Source organism: Heterodontus francisci, chromosome 4, assembly GCF_036365525.1.
Source record: "Heterodontus francisci isolate sHetFra1 chromosome 4, sHetFra1.hap1, whole genome shotgun sequence".
In the NCBI taxonomy this organism is placed as follows: Eukaryota; Metazoa; Chordata; class Chondrichthyes; order Heterodontiformes; family Heterodontidae; genus Heterodontus; species Heterodontus francisci.
The window spans coordinates 111,502,543-111,526,150 of NC_090374.1; the positions used below are offsets into that span (position 1 = coordinate 111,502,543).

Consider the following 23,608-nt stretch of genomic DNA (forward strand, 5'->3'; position numbering starts at 1 on the left):
ATTGTAAATTGCCCCTAGTGTAGGTAGGTGGTAGGAGAACTGAGGGAAGGTGGGGATGTGGTAGGGAATATGGGATTAATGTAGGATTAGTATAAATGGGTGGCTGATGGTCAGCACAGACTCGGTGAGCCAAAAGGGCCTGTTTCACTGCTGTATCTCTCTATGACTAAGTTTATTTCCTTCAAGTGGCTATCCAAGTTCATTTCCAAATCATTCATTGTCTCCACTCCCACCAGCCTCACGGGCAGTAAGTTCCAGGTGATTAATACGCGCTGTGTAAAAAAACCTTCCTCATATTCCCCCTGCATCTCTTGCCCAAAACCTTCAATCTGTGTCCCCTTGACCTCGTACTATTAGTTAATGCTCATTTTAATTCTCCACCTTGATCCCACTCTGACCTTTCTGTCCTCAGCCTCCTGGGGTACTCTAATGAAGTTCAACATAAGCTCAAGGAACTGCACTTCATCTTTCGATTAGGCACCTAACAGCCTTCCGCACGAGTTCAACAATTTCAAATCATTTTCTTTTCCCCCATTTTTTCCAGGCAGCAGCAATTGGTGATAATTCTGCTATTCCCATTTATATCTCTACACCCACGTTTGGTTTCTTTATTTGTCCCATTACCATCTCATTTTGCCTTGCACCATCATCCCTGTTATTTAATCTCTCCTGCCTTCCAACCCATCACAGACCTTCCCTTTTGTCATAGGGGTTGGGGGAAGGGGGGGTGCCAACAGTTTCCCTGCCTCTGTAGTTGCTTAAGCCATGTTAGATCGCTCTCACTTTTGGCAGTTCTGATGAAAGGTCATCGACCTGAAATGTTAACTCTGTTTTACTCTTCAGATACCAAGTATTTCCAGCATCTTCTGTTTTTCATCTCAGATGCAAGTTCCTGGATTTTGGAAGGCAGAAAACAAATACCTGTTTTACAAGAGATTATAAAATAGATTAATTGAACTCCCCTACTTCAATTGTGGTCTTTAGACAATTACATATATAAGTGATGAAAAGATTCAAATGTTAATTGGTTTCTATACTTATCAAAAATATACCTTGATGTTGTACAGGATGTGGTGCACACACAATTCAACCAAGATAGAAACTTTTGTGGTTAACAGAAAATAAAGCTTTCAACACCAAACAAGATTAGAAACTAAGCATTGATTCGCAGGTGTTTTTCCTCTAAAGGTTGCTAAATTCTTGATACCAACCATTCTTTCGAAGTCTCAAGATAATTTACATCCCTTTCAAAAAAGTTGACAAGTGACAGACTTAATTCACTTACACATTTAAAAAGAAATTCAAGATTAACTGCAATATTTATTGAAATATAAAACCATAGAATCAAGCAACAATACAGCACAGAATAAGGCCATTTGGACCATTATGACTGTCAGCTCTTTGAAATAACTGCTGTATTAGTCCCTCTCCCGCGCGCTTTTCCCATTGCTCCTCAGATTTTCCACCTTCACGTAATTATCCAACACCCTCTTGAAAAAGTTATTATTGAATCTTTCACCACTTTCTCAGTCAGTGTATTCCAGATCATAAAAACTCAATGTAAAAAAATTTCCTTCCTGTCGTCTCTGGTTCTTTTGCCAATTATCTTAAATCTGTGCCCACTGGTTATTGAACCTTGTTCAAAAAAAGGGTGTAAGGATAAACACAGCAACAGTAGGCCAGTCAGTTTAACCTCGAAGCTGGGGAAGCTTCTCAAGACGATAATCGAGCACAAGGTTGTCACTTGGACAAGTGCAGTGAAGAGCTGAACTCAAGAGGTGAAGTGAGAGTGACTGCCCTTGACATCAAGGCAGCATTTGACCGAGTATGGCATCAAGGTGCCTTAGCAGAACTGGAGTCAATGGAAATCAGTGGGCGGGGTGGGGGAGAACCCTCCGCTGGTTGGAGTCATACCTCGCGCAAAGGAAGATGGTTGTGGTTGTCGGAGGTCAATCATCTGAGCTCCAGGACATCACTGCAGGAGTTCCTCAGGGTAGTGCCCTAGGCCCAACCATCTTCAGCTGCTTCATCAATGACCTTCCATTATAAGGTCAGAAGTGGGGATGTTCGCTGATGATTGCGCAATGTTCAGCACCATTTGCGCCTCCTCAGATACTGAAGCAGTTCATGTAGAAATGTAGCAAGACTTGGACAATATCCAGGCTTGGGCTAATAAGTGGCAAGTAACATTTGTGCCACACAAGTGCCAGGCAATGACCATCTCAAACAAGAGAGAATCTAACCATCTGCCCTTGACATTCAATGGCATTACGATCGCTGAATCCCCCACTATCAACATCCTCAGGGTCACCATTGAACAGAAACTGAACAGGAGTAGCCATATAAATACTATGGCCACAAGAGCAGGTCAGAGGCGAGGAATCCTGCAGCGAGTAACTCACCTCCTGACTCCCCAAAGCCTGTCCACCATCTACAAGGCACAAGTCAGGAATGTGATAGAATACTCTCCATTTGCCTTGATGGGTGGAGCTCCAACAATACTCAGGAAGCTCGACACCATCCAGGACAAAGCAGCCCGCTTGATTGGTACCCCATCCACAAACATTCACTCCCTTCACCATAGATGCACAGTGTGGACCATCTACAAGATGCACTGCAGCAACTCACCAAGGCTCCTCAAAAAGCACCTTCCAAACCCGTGACCACTACTGCCTAGAAGGACAAGGGCAGCAAATGCATGGGAACACCACCTGCAAGTTCCCCTCCAACACACCATCCTGACTTGGAACTATATCGCCGTTCCTTCACTGTCACTGGGTCAAAATCGTGGAACTCCCTTCCTAACAGCAGTGTGGGTGTCCCTACCTCACATGGACTGCAGTGGTTCAAGAAGGCAGCTCATCACCACCTTCTCAAGGGCAATTAGGGATGGGCAATGAATACTGACCGAGCCAGCAACACCCACATCCCATGAATGAATAAAAAAAGTTAGGGAAAGCCAGCATGGATTTGTTAAAGGCAAATCATTTATAGGGTGAGAGTGTTGATGAGGGCAATGTGGTTGGTGTGATGTTTACAAACTTCCGGAAGATATTTGATTGAAGTGCCACCTAATAGATTTAGCAGCAATGGAATAAAAAGTAAAGTGGCAGGATAGATACAATGTTGGCTGAGTGACAGGAAACAGAGTCGGGTGAATGGTTGTTTTTCGAACTGGAGGAAAGTATATCGTGGGGTTCCCTCAGAGGTCGGTACAGGGACCACTGCTTCTCTTGATATGTATTAATGACTAGACTTAGGTATGCAGGGCACAAATTCAAACTTTCAGATGGCACAAAACTTGCAAGTATTGTGAACTTAATTGCAACAAGCAATGGTATATTAGCCTTTATTGCAAGAAGATAAGTACAGGAGTAGTGACGTCTTACTTCAATAGTATATAACTTTGGTTAGACCACACCTGGAGTACTGTGTGCAGTTTTGGTCTCCTTACCTTTGGAAGGATATTATTGCTGTAGAAGGTTCACCAGACTTGTTCCCAGGATTGGGGGGTGGGGGGGGGGTGCACACTGACCTATGAAGAGAGATTGGGGAAACTGGGTGTGTATTCTCTAGAGTTAAGAATGAAAGGTGATCTCATTGAAACCTACAAAATACTTAAAACGATAGACAGGGTTGAAGCAGGTAAGATGTTTCCCCTGGCTGGGGAGTCGAGAACCAGGGGACACAATTTCAAAATAAGGGGGAAGCCACTCAGGACCTAGATAAGAAATTTCTTTACTCAGAGAGTTATGAATCTTTGGAACTCTCTACCCCAGAGGGCTGTGGAAGCGGAGTCATTGAGAATGTTTAAAGCAAAGATGGACAGATTTCTAAACGACATAAGGGGCTATGAGGATAGTGTGGTAAAAAGACATTGAAGGGGATGATCAGACATGATCGTATTAAATGGCAGGGCAGGCTCGATGGGCTGAACAGCCTACTCCTGTTCCTATGTGAGTAGGATAGCGATGGACTTCAATAGGATATAGACAGACTGGTGGAATGAGCAGACACAACATAGATTCAATTTCATGTAGCGATCTGTCAAGTGGTGCAATTTGATAGGAGGAAAGAGGAGAGGCAATATAAAAAAAGGGCATAATTGTAAAGGGGGTGCAGAAACAAAGAGATGTAGGGGTATACGTGCACAAATTGTAGAGCGGGCGGGCGAGAGAGACAGAGAGCGGGCGGGCGAGAGAGACAGAGAGCGGGCGGGCGAGAGAGACAGAGAGCGGGCGGGCGAGAGAGACAGAGAGCGGGCGGGCGAGAGAGACAGAGAGCGGGCGGGCGAGAGAGACAGAGAGCGGGCGAGCGAGAGAGACAGAGAGCGGGCGAGCGAGAGAGACAGAGAGCGGGCGAGCGAGAGAGACAGAGAGCGGGCGAGCGAGAGAGACAGAGAGCGGGCGAGCGAGAGAGACAGAGAGCGGGCGAGCGAGAGAGACAGAGAGCGGGCGAGCGAGAGAGACAGAGAGCGGGCGAGCGAGAGAGACAGAGAGCGGGCGAGCGAGAGAGACAGAGAGCGGGCGAGCGAGAGAGACAGAGAGCGGGCGAGCGAGAGAGACAGAGAGCGGGCGAGCGAGAGAGACAGAGAGCGGGCGAGCGAGAGAGACAGAGAGCGGGCGAGCGAGAGAGACAGAGAGCGGGCGAGCGAGAGAGACAGAGAGCGGGCGAGCGAGAGAGACAGAGAGCGGGCGAGCGAGAGAGACAGAGAGCGGGCGAGCGAGAGAGACAGAGAGCGGGCGAGCGAGAGAGACAGAGAGCGGGCGAGCGAGAGAGACAGAGAGCGGGCGAGCGAGAGAGACAGAGAGCGGGCGAGCGAGAGAGACAGAGAGCGGGCGAGCGAGAGAGACAGAGAGCGGGCGAGCGAGAGAGACAGAGAGCGGGCGAGCGAGAGAGACAGAGAGCGGGCGAGCGAGAGAGACAGAGAGCGGGCGAGCGAGAGAGACAGAGAGCGGGCGAGCGAGAGAGACAGAGAGCGGGCGAGCGAGAGAGACAGAGAGCGGGCGAGCGAGAGAGACAGAGAGCGGGCGAGCGAGAGAGACAGAGAGCGGGCGAGCGAGAGAGACAGAGAGCGGGCGAGCGAGAGAGACAGAGAGCGGGCGAGCGAGAGAGACAGAGAGCGGGCGAGCGAGAGAGACAGAGAGCGGGCGAGCGAGAGAGACAGAGAGCGGGCGAGCGAGAGAGACAGAGAGCGGGCGAGCGAGAGAGACAGAGAGCGGGCGAGCGAGAGAGACAGAGAGCGGGCGAGCGAGAGAGACAGAGAGCGGGCGAGCGAGAGAGACAGAGAGCGGGCGAGCGAGAGAGACAGAGAGCGGGCGAGCGAGAGAGACAGAGAGCGGGCGAGCGAGAGAGACAGAGAGCGGGCGAGCGAGAGAGACAGAGAGCGGGCGAGCGAGAGAGACAGAGAGCGGGCGAGCGAGAGAGACAGAGAGCGGGCGAGCGAGAGAGACAGAGAGCGGGCGAGCGAGAGAGACAGAGAGCGGGCGAGCGAGAGAGACAGAGAGCGGGCGAGCGAGAGAGACAGAGAGCGGGCGAGCGAGAGAGACAGAGAGCGGGCGAGCGAGAGAGACAGAGAGCGGGCGAGCGAGAGAGACAGAGAGCGGGCGAGCGAGAGAGACAGAGAGCGGGCGAGCGAGAGAGACAGAGAGCGGGCGAGCGAGAGAGACAGAGAGCGGGCGAGCGAGCGAGACAGAGAGCGGGCGAGCGAGACAGAGAGCGGGCGAGCGAGACAGAGAGCGGGCGAGCGAGACAGAGAGCGGGCGAGCGAGACAGAGAGCGGGCGAGCGAGACAGAGAGCGGGCGAGCGAGACAGAGAGCGGGCGAGAGAGACAGAGAGCGGGCGAGAGAGACAGAGAGCGGGCGAGAGAGACAGAGAGCGGGCGAGAGAGACAGAGAGCGGGCGAGAGAGACAGAGAGCGGGCGAGAGAGACAGAGAGCGGGCGAGAGAGACAGAGAGCGGGCGAGAGAGACAGAGAGCGGGCGAGAGAGACAGAGAGCGGGCGAGAGAGACAGAGAGCGAGCGAGAGAGACAGAGAGCGAGCGAGAGAGACAGAGAGCGAGCGAGAGAGACAGAGAGCGAGCGAGAGAGACAGAGAGCGAGCGAGAGAGACAGAGAGCGAGCGAGAGAGACAGAGAGCGAGCGAGAGAGACAGAGAGCGAGCGAGAGAGACAGAGAGCGAGCGAGAGAGACAGAGAGCGAGCGAGAGAGACAGAGAGCGAGACTGCTCCCATTGGCAGAAGGGTCAAGAACCAGAGGACATTGATTTAAGGTAATTGGCAAAAGAACCAATGTCAACATGAGGAAAAGCTTTTTTATACAGTGAATGGTTCGGATCTGGAATGCACTACCTGAGAGTGTGCTGGAGGCAGATTCAAATCAAGGCTTTCAAGAGAGAATTGAAACGTTTGAAGAGAAGAAATTTGCAGGACTACAGGAATAGGGCCAGGGAATAGCTGCTGCTCTTGTCGAAAGCAGGCACAGATATGATGGGCCAAATGGCCCGTGATTCCACGATTCAATTCTCCCACTGTTAACCGTTTCTGCTACTTACTCTATGAAAATCCTTCAATATTTTGAACACCTCTACCAAATCTTCCCTTAACTTTCTCTATTCTAAGGAGAACAACCCCAGTTTCTCTAGTCTCATCACACAGCTGAAGTCTTTCATCCTTGGTACTATTCTAGTAAATCTCCTTTGCACCCTTCCAAAGTTGATAACAGCTTGTCGAAAATGTGGTACCCAGAATTGACCATAATTTACCAGCTAGGGTAGAACCAGTGATTGGCAAAATAACCAGAGGCAAACTGAGGAGACACTATTTTTGCTTTTAACATAATGAGTGGTTAGGATGTGGGTCTGATAAGGTGGTGGATACAGAGTCAATAGCAGCCTTCAAAAGGAAATGTATAAATAATTGAAAGAGAAAAAACTGCTAGGATATGGAGAAAGTATTAAGAAACGAGACTGGGTTTCCCTTTGAAAAAGCCAACATGGAGTTAATGGGCCACTTGGCCCCCTTCTGTGTTGTGCTATTCTATGCAATCTGCAGTCACGGCACACCATCAAATACTGGATTTATTATGGATATTTTCCAATTTGAACTACAGAACTTTTTGTTGCGTAGAGTTGTGGCAACACAGTTCTTCTAATTATGAAAGGTGATTAATTAGTTCCCATAAATTGCAATCATTCCAGTTAAAAACATTAAAATATTGAATCTTGTTTCTGGTCAATCATGCTAAATAAGACAGTAATTTAACATGAAAATAGTACTGTTAATTAAAAATATAAAATATGTTCTACACAGGTTCAGCTTCACTCCTCATAACCCAATAAGAATCCAGTTAACAAGAAGTTAACATCTCCAATTTTTAAAGTTGCCAACATTACCAGAAATTCCACAATCCTTTATCAGCAGCACGTCACACATTTGTAGCTAAAATCCATAGCCAATTTATAGGTTTTACTAATCACTTTGCTGCAAATCTCTGTGCTACTGCCCATTCACCACATTGCCCACTACTCTCCTCTCAACACAAAATGCCTGGCAGGTTTGATTGTCAACACTAGTCCCATACACTTCAATTGTCAGTACTACACCCTCACAAGAAATATTCTGCTGGGAGTGTAATGCCTGTGACTGTTGTACACTCCCTTACAAGAGAACTGCACTATCTATCTTCAATCATGTTAAATGGTCAAAGAGCTACACTTAACCAATAGGCCAACACGTAGCTCGCAAACCTCCTACTGCGCACTACTGATCTAACACAGTACAAGAACTTGCATTTATATAATGTATTACTGCAAGGTACTTCACAGGAGCATCATTTAAAAATTGGCAGTGAACCAAAGGAGACATTAGGACAGATGACCAAAAGCTTGATCAAAGAAGTAGGTTTTAATAAGCAGTTTAAAAAGGCGGTGGCAGGGCAAGGAGGTGGTGAGGCAGAAAGGTTTAGGGAGGGAATTCCAGAGCTCAGGGTCTAAGCAACTCAAGGTTCACCAATGGTGGGTGAGTAAGCAGGGATGCACACGAGTTGCAAGAATGTAGAGTTCTGAGAGCGATTGGGCTAAAGGAATATAACAGAGACAGGGAGCGGTAAAGCCATGAATCAATTGAAAACTTAAAGAACGACAATTTTTAAATCAGGCTTTTAGTGGATCAGAAACTAATATAGAGCATTCACAACAACTCTCCCTCTGTTGAGAAATACATTTCAGTTCAGCTCAAAATTTACACTGTGTACACGTCCCAATGTTATTCACTTGTTGAACCCAGAGACAAGTACAGAAAGGAAACTCTCCACAAAAAAAAAACACTCCTTCCTTTACTTTCTCTTCTAGCACTTTTAGATTGTTCAACACTTCCTGAAGGATTCAGAAAAAGAAAGTTTCAGCTTTGATTGTTACTTTGGAAAGTAAATTCTGAAGCATTGTTTTTAAACAGAAATGAAACAACTGCAGCACCACAAATGTTTTGTGAAGTTGTCTGCCTGGATGCGTGTTTGTGTTATAGATGTTAGAGGGAGACAAAATTAATGACAGTGCAAGCTATAATATTAGTTCAAGTACTGTACAGCAAAAAAAAATGTCAGTTATGAAGCAATTTACAATTACAAAAATAAAACTTAGAGAGGCTTGCTTCCATGCCTTCTCTATTATGTTAAAGATTACCCAATGCTTCCTAAATTTACAAAACAAACTTTTAAACATTTTTCCTGACTTTTACTGTGATTTTCATTCCCTTATTATTTGGGAGGGAGACAAGGTGCAAACCTCCTATACAACACTAAACCCTCAATGCAGAGGATGCCTCAGTGGTTGATGAAGGGCCAAGCATGGCCACTAGAAAGTGAGATTTTGAAGAAACAGATATTAAACATTTATTAAAAAGAACAGAGCTGGAGATTATAGAAAACAAAATTAACATAAGTGTATTTTCTGCCTTAGTGGAGTTAACATAGACCTCAATCTGTGGACATTACTTGCTGCAAAATGTCACTACATCCCAATAGGTGGAATGAGGGAATGCAATGAAACTATTAGGGTCAGTTCCGTATCATAAAATATACTTCCTGCCAATCAATCTCAATGCAGTGATATTCAACAGTCTTGCAACTGTAAGACAGACTGGCCTGGGCCAAGCTGAAGCAATACCGTACTAGATGATCAAAAAGGCAAAGACAAGGAAAGGGTCAATAAAGGCTAGTACCTTTGCTATGATCAGGGAGGGGCAAAATATCTAGGAAACACATATTGGTGCACAAATTTACAGCCATAAAAAAAACTTATCATTTACTTCTGTAAACCATAAACCCTGATGCTGCATATTATGGACCTTGATTTTTGGTTTACTTTTGCTGTATTTCTGAGTTTGGCCTGCTCGATGTGGAATGATAATGTGATACGATTGTTTTGAAGACATTAGATTGTAATTTGGAGGCTGCAGGTGAAAAGTGAGGCCACAGAGGCAGTGGCTGTTTATACTATGCAAATATTTGATGGCAATAACAAATCTTTTCCATTACCCTTCAGGACAGTGATGACATCACTCTTTCCAAATCTAGTGGTCTAGCCACTGAATTGGCTTCACCTTCTTCAACTTGCAGCACCACTGCCAGCCGCATCATTGTTCTTGCAGCCATCTTTGGATAATAATGTGAGACAGTAATACTGCAGTGTGAATTGGTGCTAATAAAAACACAACAGTTCATCTAAATTTCTTGCATTGCTTCCAAGACCTGTCTTGATAATTATAGCAGTACCCTCTTAAAAGTCATTAAAGATTAATGGAACATGTCTGAAACTATAATTTTCAGAAATCTGTAAGTTGCAGAACAAGTGCAACAAGACTTTCCAGATGCTATTTTTAAAATTTAGCCATTTAGACAATGTTCTGCTCTGAACAGAATAAGCCACAAATTAAATGTACCATATTGGTGGTCTTGTATCCGTAAACACCTTATTCCCACATAATTAACAAGCTACTGGAGGAATAAAAGTAAATTTGATCTCAAATGCACTCGAGTTGAAATTAGGATCCAAAACAGTCAGAATTTTACATTGAGCGAGTTGTCTTAAAACCTGCTCAGTGTTCAGATATATTTTACAGAGGGAACATGGTTTACCTTGTGTTTCTTTAAGCAGAGCTGATCGTATGCAAGATCTATTTTAGCAGTGACTGAGCATTTCTGATGGTAGACATAAAATTAACAATTGCACCAGTGTCACTGTGGAAAGGTAACAAGCAAATGGCAGTCCTCTCCCAAGTCATCAATTATAAAATAGCAGAAATAGGAGATCTGCTTGAATGGGGCTGGTGTAGTCAGGAAGTTCAGCATGGGATGATGGGCAGGGAAGGAGTGAAGGGAGTAATCAAACACCAAACTAAATAAAGGAAAGTGATGTTATTCATAAATTCTGTAGACCTTAATTGATATTAAAGGTCATCAATGCAGGTCTAAAAGCCACAGTTTAGTACAGGGCTAATGTCCAGAAAAGTGTAAAAAGTTCCATTGCTGCAGTCTATGGGGTTCAAACATCAGGTCTGCACTAAAATCTATGTCATCACACATTTACAGGTGCCTGTTTACAAATTCCGAATAAGCCTTATTCATTCCAGCATTTACAGAAACATGGTCTTGGAGAAATTAATATTGAATAAGACAGGTCAATGTCAAAAGTAGACAATTATTAGATCAGGCATGATCTAAATTTACAGAAGAAAACAATCTCTAAAAATCTTTTGCTTAAATATTGCTTAAGAAACATTGATGCAGTTTAGTAGCTGCTGAAGAACAGGAAGCCAACAAGTTACAATGGCATTGGTGTGTGAGGAAAGGTACTGAATTTGGTGGCACAAAACTCCATCTTACATCCTTACTGTTGTTTGGTATAGGTAGATGAAATACATTTTCATTCTGGTGCAAAGTCATTAAATTTGTAGATGATAACAAGGGAGGGGTGGACTGAGACGATGACCAACAGCACTTACACCTGTGCCAGTATCAAAGAAGGTACAATTTAGACAAAAGCATGGAACTCAATATTCAAAGTAAAAAGGACGCATGTTTATTTCCTGGGTGAGGCAAAACTTGCCAAAGAGGAAAAAGAACTCGAGATGTTGGCTGATTCAAATCACCATGTCCAGACAGCTATTTGACAATAAATAAAACAAACTGGATCCAAGGTATATTTCCAAAGCAGTTGGGGTTCAAACCAGAAGACATATAGAAACTGTACAATGTTCATCAGACTGCTTCTGGAGCACTGCATATAGTTCTAGCTGTCTGACAATAAGGGAGCCAGGCAAAGATCAACAAGGATGTTCCTCAGTGAGGAATGAGCTATGGAAACGATAAATTGTGACTCCAGTCTCAAGATGGCAGCACTGAGTGAATTTTGTACAGGTATACAAGACACTTAGCAGGATAATGTAAACTAGTAAGCATACTTGGATATTTTAAGTGAAGTAATCAGGTTCAAGTTTGCAAAGAGCAAATTTGGGACAGCACCAAGAAGTATTTCTTTATGCAGAGTAAAATTAACAGCCATGTCTGATTGCCAGGAATGGTAGGGTAAGACATCACTAGAATAATTTTTTTTTTTTTAAACTGCTCAATACTAATAGATACAATAGATTTGCTATTCTGGAAACATTAAATCAAATGGTTAGCTTCATTAATAGCTATCTTCAGAGATACCACTAAGTTACCACGATGTCAAAAAAGTTAATTGAGAGAGATGGTTAAATAAAACCTAATACCTTGCAATGTTCACACGCACCATAATAAATTCATATTCAAATTTTGCTTTTTTTGAAATCTAAAAGATTATCGACATTATAATACATGCAGGTTGTACAATATTAAGTATCACATGACTTTCAGCTCTAAGAGTACAATAATGCACTCATGACTTGAATCAAAACTTCTGGTTTCCCTTTTATGGTTCCATTTTATTAACTAGTACTTTAACAGGCTCATTGTCAAAAGGATCATGGTATGACGAGTGTTTCCACTTAATTGTTAAATTTTGAGAATGCGTTTTAAAACGGAAATGAATTCCAGAGATGCTTGAACTTGTTTTTTTTCTAAAAAGTCACCAAAAGGTTTGTACTGAATTTGAACTGTAAAGAGTTACTGGAAGGCACTTGTTTTCAAATAACCCAGCAGGGGCTGTTTTGGACTTGGAGAGATGTTTTCAAAGAAGTGACAGGCCAAGATTTATAGAAGTCAGGAGACTTGACTTCTGAACTGTTTTAGTTTCATTTTGAACTGTTAGAACGATGAGTTGATTTTTGGCCTATCAGAAGACAAAGGCAGCTCACCCTTCTCTTGAAGAAAAACCCTGTATTTCCAATGTGTCAGATTCCTATTTCCACCTATATTTGGAGAAACGCTTTTCTTATCCAATGTGTGCAACTGAAATCTTGTTGCTGCATTCCTGCTGTAAGACCTATGTGAAGCTGTAGCTGCATCTCTTAGAAAGACAACCCAAACTGATCGCCAACATCAACTGGAAAAAAAAACTGTTCCAGGAAGATCTCAGCGACAGCCATCGAGATGCATTTGGGACACCTAACCAAAACAAAGGACATCTTTCCACACCGTCTTTTCAGCCTAAGTTTTTTTTTTCCTTCTAGTTTCTTTGTAACAGCTGTAAACAAAAAAATTCTTTTTTTTTCCCGGTTAACCAGTGTGTATGAGAGTATGAGGGGTCTAGGATAAATAAGAGGCTTTAATATTTCAATTTGTGCGCATTTCTTACTTCATTGTTGGTTAAGATTTGGGTTCTAATAAACTGATAATTTCTTTATCTGGGAAAAATAGAGTATACAGTTGACTATCAGTAACTGGGAAATTTTAAATATACGTTGTGACCTGTGGAGAAGTGGGACTAGATTAAACAGTGCACTCCTGCTACCTCGGTCGTAACAATGGGCAGAGAGAAAAACTGCAAAAATTAGTCTTCGACCTTACACTGGAAAATGATGTCAACCAAGAGGGAAACTCATCAATCACTTCTTTCCTCTGGCATACTTTGAACTAACCACAAGCTATTCATATTTGTTTTGGAAAGCTACACCTTGCTAAGAAAGCTTCTTGACAAGTATCAGAATTTTTTTATTTATTCATGGGATGTGGGTATTGCTGGCTAGGCCAGCGGTTTATTGCCCATCCCTAAATGTCCTTGAGAAGATGGTGGTAAGCTGCCCTCTTGAACCGCTGCAGTCCTTGTGGGGTAGTTACACCCACAGTATGGTTAGGAAGGGAGTTCCAGGATTTTGACCCAGTGACAGTGAAAGAACGGCAATATAGTTCCAAGTCAGGATGGTGTGTGGCTTGGAGGGGATCTTGCAGGTGGTGGTGTTCCCATGCATCTGCCACCCTTGCCCTTCTAGGCGGTAAAGGTCGCAGGTTCGGAAGGTGCTGTCAAAAGAGCCTTGGTGAGTTGCTGCAGTGCATCTTGTAGATGGTAAAAACTGCTGCCACTGTCAGTCAGTGGTGAAGGAAATGAATGTTGAAGGTGGTGGATGGGGTGCCAATCAAGCAGACTGCTTTGTCCTGGATGGTGTCAAGCTTCTTGTGTGTTGTTGGAGCTGCACCCATCCAGGCAAGTGGAGAGTATTCCATCACACTCCTGACTTGTGCTTTGTAAATGGTGGACAGACATTGGGGAGACAGGAGGCGAGTTACTCGCCGCAGGATTCCTAGCCTCTGACCTGCTCTTGTAGCCATAGTATTTATATGGCTACTCCAGTTCAGTTCCTGGTCGATGGTAATGCCCAGGATGTTGATAGTGGGGGATTCAGCAATGGTAATGCCATTGATCATCAAGGGAAGATGGTTAGATTTTCTCTTGTTTGAGATGGTCATTGCCTGGCACTTGTGCGGCACGAATGTAACTTGCCACTTATCAGCCCAAGCCTGGATGTTGTCCAGGTCTTGCTGCATCTGGACACGGCCCGCTTCAGTATCTGAGGAGTCACGAATGGTGAACATTATGCAATCAGCGAACATCTCTACTTTTGACCTTATAATGGAGGGAAGGCCATTTAAGAAGCAGCAGATGGTTGGGCCTCGGACACTACCCTGAAGTACCCCTGCAGCGATGTCCTGGGACTAAGATGATTGACCTCCAACAACCACAACCATTCTTCCTTTGTGCTAGGTATGGCCCCAACCAGCAGAGAGAGCTCCCCCACCACACCCATATTTGCTAGGGCTCCTTGAAGCCATACTCGGTCAAATGCTGCCTTGATAAAGAGCAGTCACTCTCACCTCACCTCTGGAGTTCAGCTCTTTTGTCCATGTTTGGACAAAGGTTGTAATGAGGTCAGCAGCTGAGTGGCTCAGCAGAACGCAAACTGAGTGCCAGTGAGCAGGTTATTGCTGAGCAACTGCTGCTTGATAGCACTAACGATGACCCCTTCCATCACTTTGCTGATGATTGAGAGTAGACAGACAGGGCAGTAATTGGCCGGTTTGGACTTGCCCTGCTTTGCGTGTACAGGACATACTTGGGCAATTTTCCACATTGCTGGGTAGATGCCAGTGTTGTAGAATTGGCCAACAATGAGGGATTTGCATCACTGTTCATTTAAATGGCTCAACTGGCAAATTCACTGGGCAGTGCAAGAACTGAACTGCAAAGATCGAGCAGGTCCCCAGTTATCTCCAATTTGGAATAAGAGTCATACAGCACAGAAACACGCCCTTCGGCCCATTGTGTTTGTGCCGGCCATCAAGCACCTAACTATTCTAATCTCATTTTCCAGCACTTGGACCGTAGTCTTGTATTCTATGGTATTTCAAGTGCTCATCTAAATACTTAAATGTTGAGGGTTCCTGGCTCTACCGCCTCTTCAGGCAGTGTGTTCCAGAGTCCAACCACCCTCTGGGTGAAAAATCCTTTCCTCAAATGCCCTCTAAACCTCCTGCTCCTTACCTTAAATCTATGCCCCTGGTTATTGACCTCTCTAAGGGAAAAGGTTTCTTCTTATCTAACCTAACAATTCCCCTCATAATTTTGTAATATTAGCTGTACTTGAACAGCTTGGCTAGGGGTGCAGCTTGTTCTGAAGCACAAGTCTTCAGCACTATTACCAAAATGTTATCTGGGCCCATAGCCTTTCCAGTATCCAGTGCCTTCAGCCATTTCTTGATAGCACGTGGAGTGAATGGGATTGGCTGCACACTGGCATCTGAGATACTGGGGACCTCAGGAGGCGGCAGAGATGGATAATCCACTTGGCACTTCTAACTGAAGACAGATGCCAATGCATCAGCCTGGTCTTGTGCACTGATGAGGATCACTGAGGATGGGGATATTTGTGGAGCCACCTCCTCCAGTTAGTTGTTTAATTGTCCACCACCATTCACAACTGGATGCGACAGGATTGCAGAGCTTAGATCTGACCCATTGAATGAGGGATCCTTTAGTCCTGTCTATTGCATGCTGCTGCTGCTGTTTGGCCTGAAAGCAGTCCTGTGTTGTAGCTTCATCAGGCTGACACCTCATTTATAGGTATGCCTGGCATGACCTCTTCATTGAACCTGGGTTGGTCCCCTGGCTTGATGGTAACGTAGAGTGGGGGATATGCCAGGCCGGGCCATGAGATTACAGATTGTGGTTGAATACAATTTTATTGCTGCTGATGGCCCACAGAGCCTCATGAATGCCCAGTTTTGAGTTGCTAGATCTGTTTGAAAGCTATCCCATTTAGCACAGTGGTAGTGCCACACAACATGACAGTGGGTATCCTCAATGTGAAGATGGGACTTGGTCTCCATAAAGACTGCGCAGTGGTCACTCCTACCAATACAGTCATGGACAGATGCATCTGCGACAGGTAGATTGGCGAGGACAAGGTCAAGTAGGTTTTTCTCTCCTGTTGGTTCCCTCACCACCTGCCGCAGACCCATCCAGCAGCAATGTCCTTTAGCACTCGGCCAGCAGTGGTGTTACCAAGCCACTTTTGGTGACGGGCGTTGAGGTTCCCCACCCAGAATACATTCTTGCTACCCTTAGAGATTCTTCCAGTTGGTGTTCAACATGGAGAAGCACTGATTCATCAGTCAAGGGTGGGGGCGGTAGGTGGTAATCAGCAGCAGGTTGCCTTGTCCATATTTGACCTGACATCATAGGAGTTCATGGGGTCTGGAGTCACTTCATGGACTCCCAAGGCAATTCTCTCCTGACTATATACTACTGTGCCACCACCTCTGCTGGGTCGGCCCTGCCGGCGGAACAGGACATATCCAGGGGTGGTGGTGGTGTCATGGACATTGTAAGATATGATTCCACGAGTATGACTATCAGGCTGTTGCTTGGCTAGTCTGGGACAGCTCTCCCAATTCTGGCACAGGCCCCTGGACGTTTGTAAGGAGGACTTTGTGGGGTCGACAGGGTTGGGTTTGCCGTTGTTGTTTCCAGTGCCTAGGTCAATACCGGGTGGTCCATCTGGTTTTGTTCCGTTTCCAGTGCCTAGGTCAATACCGGGTGGTCCATCTGGTTTTGTTCCTTTCCTTAAGCTTTGTAATGGCTTGCTAGACCATTTCAGAGGGCAGTTAAGAGTCAACTACATTGCTGTGGGTCTGCAGTCACATACAGGCCAGACTAGGTAAAGACAGCAGATTTCCTTCCCTAAAGGACATTAGTGAAACAGATGGGTTTTTACAACAATCGACAATGGTTTCATGGCCATCATTAGACTAGCTTTTAATTCCAGATTTATTAATTGAATTCAAATTTCACTATCTGCCGTGGTGGGATTTGAACTGATATCCCCAGAGCATTAGTCTTTGAATTACTAATCCAGTAACATTACCATTACACCACTGCCTCAAATTTCAAATTCTTGTCCTCCTCTTTAAATCCTTCATGGCCTTACCTTACTTCTGGCTGTAATATCCTCCAGATCTACAACTCCACTCTCTCCATTCCTCTGACTTTTGTCCGTTGTGCAGCACCCCCACAACATCCACCACTCGTGGCCATGCCTTAAGTCACTTAGGTCCCAATGTCAAACTTCCTCCACCTTGCCACTTCTCTCCTTCTCCAAGGCCCTCCTTAAAAGCCATCTCATTCACTAAAGTTTTTAGTCACACTTCCTAATCTTTCCTTCTTTGCCTTTGCATGAGTTTTCCTCATGTCCATGAAATGCCTTGAGATGCTTTTCTAAGTTAATACTGCTATATAAACATACGCTGTTGATATTTACACTTTTACTCCAGTTACCATTATGACTCATTAAAAGCATGCATCTGAAGTCTCTTGCAGTTACATGGTTGGTGATTTCAGATTTTACTCTAATTGCCCTAGCAGGAAGCTGGAGGCTAATAGTTATTCAGACATCACCGACATATTCTGTTACAAGAAAACTGGCACAGTTCAAAAGTTGACTCCAAGGCTCATATTTGTATTATCGCATTACTGACACCACACCCATATCATGGGTTAGCTTTCCATCCTGATGAAACAATGAATGAGAAGGTTTTTTACAAAAAGGTTTGGTTTCAGAGTGAAATCTATAGAATATACTATTAATTGAACATGCAGTGTAAACTGTTCTTCTAAATATTTGACCCAAACATTCTGTGCATGTTAATGAAGGTTGAAGACATGTCAACAGCCATGATACACAATTTTAATTGTGCATGCAATGTGTGGAAAAATTTTTTGGATGGACGAACAGACTTTTTAACCCTTGTTAGGTTGTACATAGCCATTCATAATTATCGGCAGGACACTATTTAATTCAATTTTGCCTGATATTACTTTCCTCCATTCATTGTGGCTATTTTCATGTGGAAAAGAATTCCCATGGAATTCCATCCATTCATACACATTTTATTCACATAACATACTGCAAGTGCAACATATTATTGGTTAAACAAAATGAAATTATGCTCCTCTGAAGCACCTTGGGACATCTTATGTTCAAAAGGAGCTATATAAAATGCAAGTTATCAATGTAAACAAATATCAAAAAACAAAGAAAAAATGCCCCATAGAGCACCATTTGAATCCAAACAGACCTGTGCTGGAATCAGTTAATAATGGAATGTGATCAGTTATTCATTTACTGTACACCACTCTTCAGAAAATATATTTTTAGCCATTGGTGTAGTATGCAAAATATTTTATACTGTAAAATCAATTAAAACAAAATGGCTATATAGTTACAATTCTTTGCAGAAATGAAAATGTTTATGGCAAGAGATTTCTCATCAATTACAAAATATCGCAAATCACTAGAAAAGTTATTTGTAGCCAGAAATGTATAATATCAACAAGAAACTGGATCACTCAGGATGTGACTGCAGTTCAAGAGTTGCTAACGTTTTTGACTAATTTAAAATAGCAACAGGTAAGTAGCATATGTTATTCTTACTGTTGATATTAACTATTGAAACCATATAGGGTGACTAGTGAATTTATCCAGCATGTTGCTTTTGGCATTTACTACTCAAGCCTACAATGTTATTGCACACACACAAAGCATTAACCTCTGAAATTAGTTCCCTGCATTTTGTCCAAAATACACATACGACTTACCAAATCTATATGGCTATGCTACTCACTGAATAGCTCAGTGACTTGATCCAGATGCTCTCAGTTTACAGGTTGATTATTAAAGAGGTGAATGTAAGCTAATGACAGTATCTTAAATCAATCTTATTTTCTCTCCTTTACATGAAATAAAGAAAAGTTACTTGTGATATAGTTCAAGATTGTAAACCCTGTATTTGAGAAACAGAACAACTTAATAAAAGCAATCTGCAAAGTTATATTCTCCATACTTTTATTTCCAACATTATAAAATGGGTTGGGGGAAGGGGGGGGGTAGGGACCGACATTTCCTCTGTATTCTTGGTTTCAGCAAAATTATATGATTTTTACTACACCTAGCACAAAGAAATTTCCACTATGGCAACATATACCTAAAAAAAGTTTCCTTTCGATAACTTCCAGACCACATGACTGCCAGGATCTCATTCTCTATAACAAGCTGAACACACAACTGCCTTGGTACCTCCCTGAACAGTTTTTTTTTTCCACATCCCTCCATGTCCTCAACCTTCCTTATTTCTAATCTCCTCCAGCCTCACGACCCTCCTAGATATCTGCATTCCTCTAATTCTGGCCTCTTGAGCATCCCCGATTTTAATTGCTCCATGCCTTCAGGTGCCTGGGGCCCGAGCTCTGGAATACCCTCCCTGCAGCTCTCGACCTCACTTTACTCCTTTGACGATAGCTTATTCTTTGCTGAAGATCAAGGGAAGATTCAGTTCTACGGGTGCTGGCACATTCGCTGGTGCTAAACAGTCCAATTCTAGATCTGCAGGCTCTTGAGCATTTTGGGCACAGGAATTCCTGACCTGGAGAAGCCTGTGCAGAAGCAGCTTCCTTCCATTTGACATTTCTCTCCTACAGTTTCATGTCTTAAGAACTCAAACCTGCGCATAGCATTCCTGATTTTTTTTTTTGAATGCCAGTTCCGGTCAGCAGCTTCCTGCTTTCATGTCCATTGTTAGATGTCAGCCAAGCAGAGTTGTTTCTTCAGCCGGTCTTTTCAACGTTTTCGCAGAGCACCTCGAATCCGCTTCCCGAGGCAGTTTTCAATACAGCACTGCTTTTGGCATTCTGGGGTCCTCCATGCATGACAGATATCGTTGTAGGAGAATACTTTCAATGCTGTGTAAATTCACAGTCCTGCCATTTGATATTTATGATGGAGAGCAAGCAGCATTGATGGAATTTCTTGTGAGACCAGGTGACCAATCTACAAAAGCCACTGATAGTGAAGCCTGCAGTACCCTACAAGCCAAGCTTTGAGTCATTCAAAATGACAGGTGGCAAGCACTGGCAGAGAAAACAGGGTTACACAGACAGCGGCGACATCTTTTACGAGTCCTTGAAAACTGTTGACGGACCGTCCCACCTGATGTAGGCACCACTACGATCTTCTAACAGCACAACACTGCTTACTGACATAGAGGCCATCACGATTCCTCCTTTAAGACACTCCTTAAAACCTATCTCTTTGACCAAGCTTCTGGTCATCTGAACTAGCATCTCCTTTTGTAGCTTAGTGTCATACTTTGTTTTATAATGCTTCTGTGTACATACTTGGGATGTTTTATTGTGTTCAAGGCACTATATAACTATAATTTGTTGCAGTTGTATAAAAAAAATCCTTCATAGGTGGTTTCCATATGTCCCATAGAGTTCTGCACGAAGAGTGGATATGCAATCCATTATCAGACTTCTGTTTCTACTATCCAAAAGCAAACAAGCAGCAGTGAGAGAGAGACAAATGTTAGCTTTCTCTCCAGCTATCATTCCCACTCACCCTCCTTACTTCTCTTTAATACATCTTCAAAACAGTGTTAGCTGGGACTGCATGAAAATGCTGCATTATTGAAGCTGTGTAACACTAAATTAAATGGTGACATTTTTCCTTTCTCCATTTTACAGAAATTGTTGCCTGGCAATTGAAAGTATTAACTCCATTCCAGGATATGATCCCATTAGCACCAGTCAGACTATGGTACCTTGCTGAAATGACCTTTGTTATGACCGAGGTGGGAGGAGTGCACTGTTAATTCAGTCCCACTTCTCCACAGGTCACAACATATTAAATACATTTTCCCACCTTACTGAAATCGTCAATTACTCTTTGTCCACAGAATAAAGCAGACCAACCAGGTTTCTTTAACAAAATTATCTGTTTATTATAAACCAAATCTTAACCAATAATGAAGTAAATATATGCAAACTGAAATATTTAAGCCCCTTATTTTTTGAAACTACGACCTCACACACACCCAGGAACGAAAAAAAAAATCTGTTTCCGGCTGTTATAAAGAAATAGAAGGAATTTTAAAAAACAGACTGCAGGGAAGCAGATATGGAAGTCCTTTGTTTTGGCGAGGTGTCCCAAAGTTGAATAGGTAGAAACTCTGGTTGATTTTAATTCCCTAACTAGCATCAGCAACTCTCTCACAGAGTCCAGGAGGCTTAACCACCTGACTTCCAGCCTCAAAACACCCTACCCCCCCCACCCTTGGTCACCCAATATGGTGCGCTGTTTTCGCATGCTTTTTGGAAAGCAAAGAGATTATTCTCCTATTGGATGATGCTTGACTGTCTAACAGACTTTTTCCATCCCGAGCACATCAACACCACCACCCCCAACCCCATCTCCAGTTTCTTTAAACATCTGTAAATGTTCTCCCAGAATGCTCACAGCAGTGTCTAAGAGATTAATCTTAAATTTCTGGAAATTCAAGGCCAAAAACAGCAAGAATAAATCTAACATCCCTATTCCCACACTTACTGAGATCGGCTAATTCAGTACAAACCTTGGACTGAGTTCAGAATCCTCCTGGTTGGCACAGCTCATGAACTGACTAATTTAAGCACCTGATCCATTAGGAGAGCTTCTGATTGTAACGTAATCCCATCAGGAGCCTCTCTCAAGTGGGAAATGTGGCAACCTAATAAATTTAGCTGAATACTTTTTATTCTGTTCAAAATGATTTTCAAACCTCAGTTAGATATTGAGAGAGCAAGAAAATCATAAAAACTGTATGGAGCAAGAGGACGTATTCAGTAAGGCAAATCCACCTCTTGCAATTTGGGCAGATTTTCTTAATTCATTTAAATCGCCTGAGGAAATAAGCAAATAAATGCAAGTAGCTCTGCCAAGAGATCAAAAAAACAATCAACCCACAGGTGGAATAAAAAAAGGCTGAAATAAATTATCAGTACCCCTTAACTAAAAAGTGTTGGTGGCGATGAGAGGGACTTCAAAGCACAGAGTAATTGGAAGGTTAACAAAACTTTTACCCAGCTGAAAAATATTACAATCACTAAATATAAACAAGGAAGAACCATCTTAAGAGTCTGTGCTGAAAAACGAAAGCAACTTTAAAAGTTAGATAACAAAATCAAGGAAACCATTACGCCCCGGCTAGCACATCGCCACACCCAGCCTGCTCGTCCAGTTAGTGAAGCTCTGGAGAAAATAAAAAGTTGAAAGAGACTCATGTGATTGTCAGCGATATTGACATGATAAAACAACATCTCAAAACAAGGTCGGGAAGAAACCTAAAGTTCCAAAGATCTATTCAGAGTGTAGACACGCCTGCTCTCGTTAGCCCATTAAGAATGCTGAGCAGAGAACTAGATCAGTTACTCTGAAATGACTTAACACCTTTTCACTGGAGGGGCTTGGAGTTATCAGCTGGAGAACTCCAACGACTTCATGGAGGCCCATGACTTTAAAAAGAAAAGGCAAAACACCACAATGCTTATACAAGCTGGACCAGTCCATTCACCTTCTCTCACATTCTACTTCCACCTGAGGATCAGGTTACAGAAAAACAGGCCGCCAACTTTAACAAACTTCAGTTTCACACGGCAAAAACAGCCTCCAAACAAAGTGCCACTTGTTTTTACTTTTTAAAGCAACCTGCGTCTTCAATTCGCGACTTGTATTGTACTTTGCTTTCTAAACGGGGAGGGGGGAACTGAAGGAGGAAAATAAAAAGGATTCAGGCCTGTTAAAGTCGATTGGAAAATGACATTCCGACGGACCGGAAGATTAACAAGAATACCCGAGTTACAAACAGCCACTGACAAGAATGTAGCATTTATCTGCCTCAAATGATTGCGCTTTCAGGCGCGTAATAGTATTCCAAGATCAAGTTTCTCTGACTTCAGCAGCAACTTAAACTCCATTGAGATACAATGTAAATAATTCAGTAAATCTCCTCTTCCAGCTGGAAGACTTTCTTACTCACCCAGCAGAAGCAGCTTTAGTTCCCTTCGGGCGTCTCTCTTGTCCCTCCGCAGTTGTCTCTCGATTTCGGCGTTTATCCGCTGAGACTCTTTATCCTCTTCGGACAGGCAGCACCGCGCCATGATGGAGCCCAAACTGAGCAAAAAGGGGAGCGAGAAGAAGACGCCTCACCCAGCCCGGCCCGACCCAAACCAAACCAAGCCGGGCTCCGACACTATGTGCCGCAGCAGCAGTCCCTTAACACCCTCACTGCCGCCTCACCACGGCCACGGCATGGAGGGCTGAAAACAATGCAAAGTCAGACAACATCAACAGAAACAACTTTTGTTTTTATTTTGTTCTTTTTGAAGAAGGGAATTTCAAAACGTAAAGTTAACTTCAGTTTAGGGCACTAATAAACATTTGGAAGCTGCTGCTACTGAGATATCGGAACTCCAGAGTGGGCGGGAATACCCAAAGGAGGAGGAGAAGTGAAAAAGAAAGCCTTGTTGAGCAGAGAGCCGGCTGACACGCCTCAGTCCATCAGATGGAATTTTTTTTTTCAAAAAAGGCGGTGCGACATGAAGATGAGGTTTGTGTGTCTGAAAATGGCGTTGCTGCAAGTCTGCTTGAGTTACAAAATTTTGTTTCAAAATATAATGCTTTCTCATTCACCGTTTGGGTTATACTTGGTTACTTTGCTAAGTATTTTCGTTATGCAATGTACTTTAAGACAGCCTTCAATTACGTAGTCGACATCAGGAACATGTTTGGGTGCCATTGGTCATCAAGCGACATAAATTGTAAA

At 43.6% G+C, this 23,608-nt stretch overlaps 1 protein-coding gene across 1 annotated transcript in view; it reads right to left on the reverse strand.

Moving 5' to 3' along the window:
• LOC137369195 (guanine nucleotide-binding protein subunit alpha-14) overlaps positions 1 to 23,283 on the reverse strand; it is a 217,580-nt gene extending 194,297 nt beyond the window's left edge. The window contains exon 1 of the mRNA XM_068029995.1: positions 22,823 to 23,283. Within this exon, the coding sequence (XP_067886096.1) occupies positions 22,823 to 22,943 (121 nt within the window). The 5' untranslated portion in view covers positions 22,944 to 23,283. The remainder of the gene's footprint in view (positions 1 to 22,822) is intronic.
• Positions 23,284 to 23,608: the final 325 nt, after the last annotated feature.